Source organism: Cydia fagiglandana, chromosome 22 (genome assembly GCF_963556715.1).
Source record: "Cydia fagiglandana chromosome 22, ilCydFagi1.1, whole genome shotgun sequence".
In the NCBI taxonomy this organism is placed as follows: Eukaryota; Metazoa; Arthropoda; class Insecta; order Lepidoptera; family Tortricidae; genus Cydia; species Cydia fagiglandana.
In genome coordinates, this window is record NC_085953.1 from 9162628 (window position 1) to 9173438 (window position 10811).

A 10811-nucleotide genomic window follows, 5' to 3' on the forward strand; every position below is an offset into this window, starting at 1 on the left:
ATCATTGAGTATACTGATACTTAGGAAAAGGTTGCTGACCACTTGAACCTAAGGAAAATGTTGGTGATCTCTGGTACATCATGGTGTTGCACCATTGAGTACACTGATACTTAGAAGAAGGTTGCTGACCGCTGGAACCTAAGGAAAATGTTGGTGATCTCTGGTACATCATGGTGTTGCACTACCATTGAGTACACTGATGCTGATACTTAGGAAACGGTTGCTGATCACTGGTACTTAAGTAAATGTTGGTGATCTCTGGCCCGCCATGGTGCTGCACTTCTATAGATGGTCAAGCGATATTCAAATTTCCTATGAGAAGATATCCCTTCGCGCCTACATTTTTCAAATTTGCCGCCTTTTTCTACTGACAAGATCTGCTTGACCAACTTTAGTGAATACACTGATAGTGAAAAAAGGTTGATGACGTCTGGTATTTGTTAAACATGGTAATCTCTGGCCCTCTGCGTTGCTACACTACCAGTGAGTACTCGGTCACGCGCCACCCTCTAACAAAGATTTTCCGCGATCAGATCGTCGGTTCGTCTAAGGGCCCCCCCCCACATCTGGCGTCTTTCGAGCGTCGGCGTCTGTCGGCCTCGGTCCAGCGCTATGGAAAATGATGTCGCTGCGCAGTTGCGTCGACGCTGCGTCCACGTTGCGTCGACGTCGGCCATAGAATTGTAGACGCCGACGCTCGAAAGACGCCAGATGTGGGGGGGCCCTAACCCAGGGCTCTCCAAACCCCGGCCCGCGAAGCGTTCTAATCTGGGCAATCTGGCCCGCCGACAGCGTTCCAATCCGGCCCGCGGGAGCCAGGATCCAGGTGATTAGCCCTAACAGCAGCAACCAGATACACCCCTCTCCCCCCCTCCCCTCTCGTCACAAACGGTGGCCCGCGTGAAAATTCGGAGGCGCAATATGGCCCTCAGGTAAAAAAGTTTGGAGACCCCTGGAGCCCGTTTCTCAAAAGCTTGTAACATGTAATACAAGTGGAAGTCCCTTTCTGACAAAAGCTGTCAAAAAGTGACATCCGCTTGTACCTATTACAAGTTACAAGCTTTTGAGAAACGGGCTCCAGGGGCCCGTTTCTCAAAACCTTGTAACTTGTAATACAAGCGGATGTCACTTTTTCACAGCTTTTGTTAGACAGGGACTTCCACTTGTATTACAAGTTACAAGGTTTTGAGAAACGGGCCCCTGGTCTAACCTAATGCCTTCTCACTCTGTATCTTTCTTTTCATGGTTGCCAGACAATGAGTGATATTTAAGTTTATCTGTAAAGGTTTCTTTACGTATTACAATTGACATTTGAACACCATTTTTTTTCCAGATACGGCACAGAACGGTCGGCGCTGTTCGCGGCGCTGTGCATTCTGATCGCGCAGCTGCGCAACGAGCGGCGAGTCGACGTGGCCGCCACCGCGCGCAAGGTGCGCTCGCAGCGCGCCGGCACCATCAATACTTTCGTAAGTGTCACATATAGTTTGTAGGTTTCTAATAGAGCCCGACGGCTAATCCTTTGTCTATTGTTAACTAACCGCACGTGCTACTTACCTGCAAAAAAGGGTCTTAATTATTCTATTTGGCACCTGAGCGCGGGGTAGTCCAACGCTCAAAAAACCAGTGTAGGTGCGCTCTCCGATAACGCGCCTTCGTTACGCATCTCGATGACACATTTTAGACTGGTTCTGTAGCGTTCGACTCGCCGGCACTCAGTAACCGAAGTGCTGTACTTTTTATGCAGGTGGTTGTGGCACGTGGCACGAGCGGTTTTACTTAACAATAGACAATAGGATTAGCCGTCGGGCTCTACTAGAAACCTACAAACTATACCATCACAACATATTATAAACGCTGGTGGCCTAGCGGTAAGAGCGTGCGACTTTCAATCCGGAGGTCGCGGGTTCAAACCCCGGCTCGTACCAATGAGTTTTTCGGAACTTATGTACGAAATATTATTTGATATTTACCAGTCTGTTTTCGGTGAAGGAAAACATCGTGAGGAAACCGGACTAAATACCAACAAGGTCTAGTTTACCCTTTGGGTGACGGAAATTACTTGCCAAACTTTATACCGTCAGTGATCTGTATTACTACGCCTCTAAGGGTGGTATTCCATCTGTCCAATGTGTATTGCATCTCACATTTTGCTTTAATGAGAGAGTGAGAAGCAATGCACATCGGACCAAGAAATTGGACAGGTGGAATACCACCCTAAGACCGCGATTCCTTTAAATTTAAACTGCTCAAAAAATGCTATTCAAGTGTAGGTATTAAATATACTGTATGTGTCTGACCATAGGGCTTTAATTCCAGGACTTGATTTTACTCGCTAAACTGAGCTAGTTTTACTATAGGACCAACCCTAAAATCAGGGAAAATTTTTTGGCATTTCCGTAGAAAACGTCAACATCTGATCAGACAAAATGTATGAAAACGTAAAAATTTTTTTCGGGACTTCGGGGTTGGTGCCATAATAAAAGTAGCTCAGTTTAGCGAGTAGAATCGAGCCCTGGATTTAAAGCCCGATGGTCAGTAACACTCTGTATCTTTGAAAATTTCATTTACAGTTACAATACGAATTCCTCCACCGTGCCATACTCAACTACGCGGAGCTGCACAACCTACTAGAAGACAGTTAAACTTTCTTCCCCACGCCGTTAGCGCAATAATGGACTTTATCCCATGCACGGTAGGCTCAATTTTACCTGCACACCCCATGTGGGCAACGACGCTCAAACTTTTGTAACGAATACACCGTTGTGTTTGTCCTACGATATTGTATCTGTGGTATACTCGAGCGTATATGTTGATTGTTATGTGAGACGGCACTAGTGAGCGTGTGAACGAGTGAGCGAAAAGGAAACACATAGCCTCAGTGCGTTTTCGTATTATGTTCATTCAGTTGTAAAAATATCTACGCTTCTAATGCGTTAAAAACATCAATACACGTGTATAAGTTTGACGAACAAAAGGTGAACTAAGTATTAACATGGCAACACTGAAAGTCGTATTAATGTGTATTTTTGACGAATAGTGTTGCCATGTCTATTTGTAAGTCAAATTGTGATTTTTAATTATGTGGATTGATCCATTCTCTTTTAACCCTTTACCGAATAGAAAACATGTTTGAAGTGCCGTATGTGGGAAATATATATCCCTTAGCGCTAAGGGATATATATTTCCCACATACGGCACTTTAAACATGTGTCCTATTTTCGATGAGTAATACTGACATTCGATTGTCATTTTGGAAATGTACCTGGTAAAGGGTGAAATGTACCCGCAAAGTATACAATATTTAAGAAAGTCTTTTATATGTATAGGTTGCAATAATCTCGCTTGTTTTTAGGTGCTTATTCGTCGTACCCTGTGACGTTCGCATTTGCCTTTTGCTCACGAATTTAACTTTATTTTATAAACCATGTTTATTTCTATTTTTATTACGTTTAGTCTGTGTACAAATCAGTGATCATTAGGTTTTTGTATCTGAGTATACAGGGTGTTTGGTACATCGTTTCCCAAATTAAAACGGCAGATAGTTTGAGTCATTTGCTATCTTCACAGGCCTAGAAATTATAATTTGTCGCATTTTTTTTTCACTTCTATGCCAGTTTTTCGTAAATTTAAAATTTTTACTTGCGTAGTAGTAAAAAAAACCAGGACCAATTTTGTTTTTCTAGGCATGAGAAGATAGCAAATGACTCAACCTATATGCCGTTTTAATTTGGCAAACGATGTACCAATCACCCTGTATGTGCCATTTTCAAACAAAAGGGTACTTATTGTCGGTCGTCAATAAGACGCTATTTCAATAAAGATTCCATTTGAATCAACCATTATATCGACAACCAACAATGTACCTTTTAGTTGAAAACGTCACATATGCTTATAATATAGTTATTAGATAGGTTATGAAAAATTGCTTTTCTTACCGAATATTTTGACATGATAGTTAACAATTTTGAAAAGGAATGATAATTTATTTTTTGGTTAGAATTACCATGATATTATGAGGTCAGATGGGGTAAGACAAACACTGGGGCGAGAGTGACACTTGTTGGGAATCCTCTTGCCCCGAGCAATATCTAATATGTTTTCCTAGGATAGCGGTGCCGTCATATAGCGGCCGTCTCCATACTAAATAATACGGCTAAATATGGATGTCGTAGTATTTGTATGGAGACGGCCGCTATATGACGGCACCGCTATCCTAGGAAACCAGACCCCACCACCCCAATATGACCTTGGTATGTTCAGTTTTTGTACAGGTCATTATAGACGGTTGGCGTACAGCTTTCACTTCTTTAGTCTACAATAGATACCTGGTCCCGTGCGTTCGAATAACTTTTTCAAGTTTTTATTTAGTATCTGTCTCTGTCAATGAAATCTTGAAAGTTTTGGACCCACTGTCCAGTTTCCATTCTAGCAATTAAACATGCATATTTAAATTGGGTGAGAATGCTGATGGAGACCTTACGTGCCCATAAGTAGACTTACCACGAGTTTGACATTGACATAATATTCGGTAGCGTGTGCGTGTGTAACTTCTTAAAAAATTCTATGCATATCACGAGCATTAGTGTGAGCGAGATGTATAGAAAGTAAGAGGGAATAGTAATGTCATACTCGTGGTAAGGATAAAGAACTTGTAAATAATCACAATATCATCTAGTAACTAATGATCATACTAAAGCTTGTACCAAAATGACGTTTGACACACTTTATATTTTGATCATCGAAAATAAACTAATTCATTATTTAAAAAAAAACGTCCATAAAATGGATATTTTCTCAAAATATTGATTTAATTATTCGAACGCACATATAATTATAGTAATCATTTTATCAAACTATAGTAGATCTGTCACTTTAATATTAGGCTTTTGTATAGTTTCCGGTATTGTAACATACCGGAAACGATCGTGTCCAAAGAGTATGTAGGAGTAATGCCGAGAGATAAAGTAAATTTAAAATATTTATTTTGGTATCGTATGATAGCGTTTTTATCATTTTAAGTTAACTCGAGTACAGTCATATCCGGAATAGTTTAATATTTTCGAGGTGACTGTGCTATCGAATAAATTGTGAAAAGGTTTTCTAAAAACCGTACATTTCAGAACTAAGGCCGTCTTTGCAAAGTACCCCAAGCACAAAAATAAAGGTGCGTGCATACTTTCTCTCAAAACTATACAGGGTGATTCATGAGACGTGAGCAGGACTAATCCTGCACACTCAGTAACTGATAATTGATCGAACACCATCGTGTTTAGGTGAAACAACCACACTTTTTCCTATTTTTTAACTTTTCGGTGAGAGCAAATTTAATTCTCTACAATCATGGTCACCCTACAAGACCTACTTAATAAACATAAAACCTCATTAACCGTAATGACAGCATTTTGTTACGAAGAAAATAAACTGACAAACTTGAGTGAGATACGAGTTTTCAAAAGTAACCAGTCCGTGATGACAGTGATGACATTCAATTTGACACAGAATATCGGTAGTTTAGTACTCTAATTTTAGGGTGACCATGCATGTCGTAAATAAATTAATAACTTTTTTTTTAACATGACTAGAAGGTTAACCTCATCTAATACTGATACGAGACAGTTGCTTATAATTTACGAAATGCGCAGTGTTAGTCCTGCTCACGTCTCCTGAATCACCCTGTAGAAGAAAATATATGGAAATATTGGTAAATGTAAATAAATGAAAATACTCAATCTAAAATTAAATAGCAGTTAATATAGAAAATTAAAGTGTTCTCGTATCGCCCTGGTGTGCACAATCCTTATCCATGCAACAATTTTGAACTATTTATATTTATGATTTTTACGTATTTTTTTACACTTATACAAGACTTGTTTTGTCTTGTAATGTATGACTGTCTGTATTTTTATGTAGAATAAGCGAAGTAATTAGATTTTGTATGGGCTAAAAAAATATACACTATGTTAATATTTTTTACCAAATAATATCGGGGGATGTGATATCATACTGCCTGGTACTGCACACTATTTCACTATAACAACAAAAGTATACAATCATATTTTTTATCGGAAAGCAATATAATTTAAGTAAAAATATTCCGTAATAATGTTTTTTTAAACAAAAAAAAAGTATTTTTTCTATCCTTAACGAACTTATAGTGAAATATATATTACTGTTTGCATTCGAACGAAACTGCGATTACATAAAAAAATTAGTTGTTCTAATAAATATTACGTAAAAACGGCTAATAGGATTCTATTAATTTTGTCATTAAAGACCTCCACACTTTTTATTTTTGTGGTATTTGTAGGTTCAAGATTATATTTCATCATCATCTGATACCCAGTATAATCTGGGCTATAACCGCGAAAATCGAAGTTCGCAAATTGCGATCATCTTTCTCTGTCACTCTTATTACACGTTCATTGGAGTAAACGAGAAAGATCCCCGCAATTTGCGAATTTCGGTTTTCGCGGTAGCCCATCTGGGACTAGTTGGAAATTAGTATTTACTTAATGAACTTACCCCGTCGTTTCTAAGTGTCCACGTTGTCTTGAGGGTATCGCTTTCGAATGCAAGCGTACGGTCTGGCAAGAGTAGAAATTAAAAAGTGGCAACACTGTAGTATCGTCCCGTTTATAAATTGGTTTGAATGGGACGACACTACAGTGTTGCCACTATTTAATTTCTACTCTTTTTTTGCCAGACTGTAGTTCACATCCAACCGATAACTCCCTGTAGAGGGCTTGCGGCATTCCACTGTAGGTTAAGACTGAACAACGAGGCTAATATTGAGTTATTTGTCCCTCTTTTTTTTTATGAATGGGCTTACTCATGGCCACAGACTAGCCGAGGCGTAGACGTACCCTCACCTACTATTAGTTATAAGACCCGCTCGATTTTTTTTATGTTTAATGTGAACTATTCCTTATTACCAGACTCTTATTGCTATAAGGATGGTGTTTAGCAAAAATGAGTCAGCCCACATTCATTTTGCAATAAAATGTCAACTTTAAGCGTAAAGTTTTTGAGTTGACATCTTATTGAAAAATTAATGTGGGTTGACACATTATTGCTTAACAGCATCCATACTATAAGCATTAGGTAGTGTTGGCTAGAACTAGTCTAAGGTTAGGAGTTTGAAATTAGTGAGTTCAACTCAGTTATTGTAATAGACTTGTTTAAACGTCTTCAGTCTTTTTGTCGAAATGCGAGAGTCATTTAATGCGAGATTCAAAAGAATTTACAAAAAAATCCGAGAACAATTTTTCAAGGTTTTATTTAATATTTTAATTAAACTCCTTAACAAAGGAGTAGGGTGTAAAATGTAAACCTAACTCTCACGTCGCTGCGCCTTAGCCATCAACAAACGTCCAGAGGGCCTCTTGAATTAATTGAATTTCTATTTGCGAGTTCCTGTAATTGGCTCTATATATCTATTCAAGATTCCATTGTCATTTAGTTAGCTGTTGGATCTCCTTATGTAAATAAATAAATTAATTAAATAATTAATTAATTCAAATGAATCCTAGCCTCGTAAGTCCCCGCGTACTTGTACAAGTACAAATTAAATTCGAGTTATGAACTCTTATAGAAATAAAAGAAAGTTCCAAATTCACAAGCGCAAAAATTGGCTTGGGTCTTACGAGGTTACATTGATTTTGACCTCAAATTCTAGATGTCTCAATTTGCCAGCCAAAAAAACATTATTATAATGAACCTTCATTCTTTTAGCTGACCCCAAATGGCTTCAGTGAGAAGCGAACCCCCCACCAATCTGGAGTCTAAAAAACCGGGTCAATAATAAGAGGATGTCAAAGAATAGTTTTTGCCAACACTATTATGTACCTATATGATTTCGCTTTACTAAACGGCCTACAAACACACATACGATCTCTTGAATGTGTTCAGTATTAAGATTGGGAATGCTCGAGCCCCGCGACTGAGGTGTAGCTTTTTGTAACGATGTAACACGTAGGAATGTTATGACTTTTTTATAAAAACAACTCTAGTGTAAGTTAGGTTAGTACAAATCGGAGACTAACGGCGAGGTGGGGCGAGTTGAATGGTGCTGTTCCTTTGACATATTCGGGGCCAAGAACCCGACTGTCGGGTACACTGTTCGTAGCGACTACGCGCTCCATATGGCAAAGACGTGACTACGCGGTACGAGCGTAACCCGTAGCACTTAGTGGTAATGAATGTGTTAACTTTTGAATCAGGCTATGTTAAAATAATTGCAACGTCACAATAAACATCAATCTTCTATGAAAATGTGATGGTTATGGTGTTGCCAGATTATTTTACAACGGACCTAACCCTTTATTAGGCATAAGGGTGTCAGAAATCATGCAAAATCGAACCCTATCACTTTGAAATAAAGTAAAATCATGTGGGAAATATATTCCCTCTGCCTTACAAAGGCTTAAGCAACGTATTAGCTGTACTCGCCTACTCTGGACTGGCTAAAAATACTTCTTGGCTGTCATAATTTTGGAAATGGTATTTTATGACATTCAATCGTGCGGCTAAAGACCTCCTTAAATTTAAGACGAATATTTTTAGCTGAAAATAAATTTATCATATCATAAGCTTGCGAGAAATATCGGTATCACTAAGAACAATTGTCAAATTTTTTAAATAGACGCCAGACAATAGTGTGAATGTTTGAGGATCGGGATTTTGTACAGACATTGTTAATATGTATACTAGAGGTAGACCAAAAAAAGTCTGCAGCGATTTTGATAGCCCACGCAGTGCAAGTGTTATTTTAAACGTCAAACTTCTATGAAATTATGACGTATAAATAACACTTGCACTGCGTGGGCTATCAAAAGCGCCGCAGACTTTTCTTGGTCTAACTCTAGTTTAAATTTGAAGCCTATTGGTCCACTTGACTCGCCCCACCACAACGGTGACAAGCCCCTGTAGGGGCGCAAAATTTTAATTTTAACGATCATTTGAACAATTCAAGCTCAGACCGCTTGTAGTAGACGCGCTTTTATACGTGTAAGCTGTTTTTTAACTGAACACACTACTATGTCGGTCATTAAACTATATAATTAACTAGTTAATTTTGAAAATACATGCACACTTTGAGACCCTTGTCCATATATAAGTACCTGATGATGGCAACTCTACGTCGTTTGAGGTAACAGTCTGCTGCATAGGAAAATGGACTGTAGTGCTTGTTAAGGTCATTTTCAACACTTTATAATGCATAAGGGTGTCAATTGTGCTAAATTGAACCACTTGGAAATAAAGATCAAAAACAGGTGGGAAATATATTCCCTCTGACTTATAAAGCACTTTGGGCACTTTGAATTTGATTATTTGTTAAACTTGTTATATCTTTAAAAAAAAACGAAATATGTTTTGTTCTGAATGCCGGACGAATGGACAAACATTAGACATTCTTTTATAGAAGTGTGTTCAATTAAAAATGATGCCTAAATGAAATAAATATTACGACCTGTGAAAGGAACGGACTATGTTAATTAGTCTTATAATATGTGTAGTATATATTTTGTACTCAATTACATCCTTAAGTCCTCGTATTATATTAACCTTTTAACCGCAATAGAATTTTTCATCGAACGTGCTCGTGTCGCCGGCGCGTTTTGTCGTATTTGTCAGACCGCGGCGAAAGGAGCCCGATTTTATATAGCTTATATATCAGTATACGGCGGTTCAAATGTTAAGAATATGCAAGATATATAGTTTAATCAGTGCCATAAAGAACACTTTCTCACACCAAATGTTGCTACACATGTTAGAAGACACAAATACAAAAAAAATATACAATTACGTATGCTTCGGATGTAAATATACTGCTAAGTCTTATATCGCCCTTGGATATTGTATGTTTTTATTTAATTTTTGTACCTTTGGCGGTTGTAAAACTGGAAATATTAATTTTATTGTGTTTTTATTTTTGTAAATATATAATGCAGGTCATGTAACAATATTTTTGAAAATATACCATTATTTAGACTTGCTGTGTTTGATTTTTTTACTTACAAGGGAGAGTAAATTGAAAAACATGTAATTAAATTACAATACATTTATTTGCCACGTAATATACACCGTGAAATTTTAGTGGTTGTTTTCCCGCGGCAGGGCGATTTGCTATCGGTAGTACTTTCGAATTATGATAGACAAACTTATAAATAAACTGTTTTCCAAAAAAAAATATACAAAAAAATAACCTAAACTCGAACAAGCGAAAAACAATAGTAACACACTAAAACTGCAAGTCGACGGCAGTTCCCGATATTGTAAACAGATAAACAAATAAACAAGCACATGTTACTTTTTTAAACTGTGTAACAGGCTAGAGTGCTTTACTGTTTGACAACTGAAATTAAAATTTACTTAGACTGTTCCTTCACGATTAACAGTTGAAATAAAACCTTTTTATTAGTTTGATGATTGCCATTACTTTGTGTCAACTTTGGTAAATCGAATAATTACATCCTCTTCGCTTATTAAACTAATGTGATAACAGATCCTGTCAATGTCATCACTGCTATTTCTAGTAAAATGGATCGACATTACGAATATTCTAATTTAGAGTACGTCGCGATGGTGCAGCTGTACGCTAGGGCTAACTACGACTCCCACGCCGCCCGGCGACTTTACGCGTACCGGACCATTTACAGTCGCTGCGTCTTCGGGGGATTTTAAACCTCCAAGTTCCACACGGATGAACAATTGTCGCCGCAACACAGCGGCTGCTTAACCACGGGCAGTTTCAAACGCCAGCACATGCACAGGGCAGAGTTGATTGTGTATTGAACGTGGCGGATTGC

The 10811-nt window shown here is 38.1% G+C and overlaps 1 protein-coding gene and 1 long non-coding RNA gene across 2 annotated transcripts in view; both read left to right on the plus strand.

Moving 5' to 3' along the window:
• The window catches only part of LOC134675666 (tyrosine-protein phosphatase 69D), a 47424-nt gene extending 44672 nt beyond the window's left edge, over positions 1–2752 (plus strand). The window contains exons 28-29 of the mRNA XM_063533996.1: positions 1334–1469; positions 2574–2752. Coding sequence (XP_063390066.1) covers positions 1334–1469; positions 2574–2645 — 208 coding nt within the window. The 3' untranslated portion in view covers positions 2646–2752. The remainder of the gene's footprint in view (positions 1–1333; positions 1470–2573) is intronic.
• A 1427-nt stretch (positions 2753–4179) lies between these two features.
• LOC134675494 (uncharacterized) lies at positions 4180–9993 on the plus strand. The gene is made up of 2 exons (XR_010099751.1): positions 4180–7056; positions 7099–9993. It is a non-coding gene; the product is annotated as an uncharacterized LOC134675494 (long non-coding RNA).
• Positions 9994–10811: the final 818 nt, after the last annotated feature.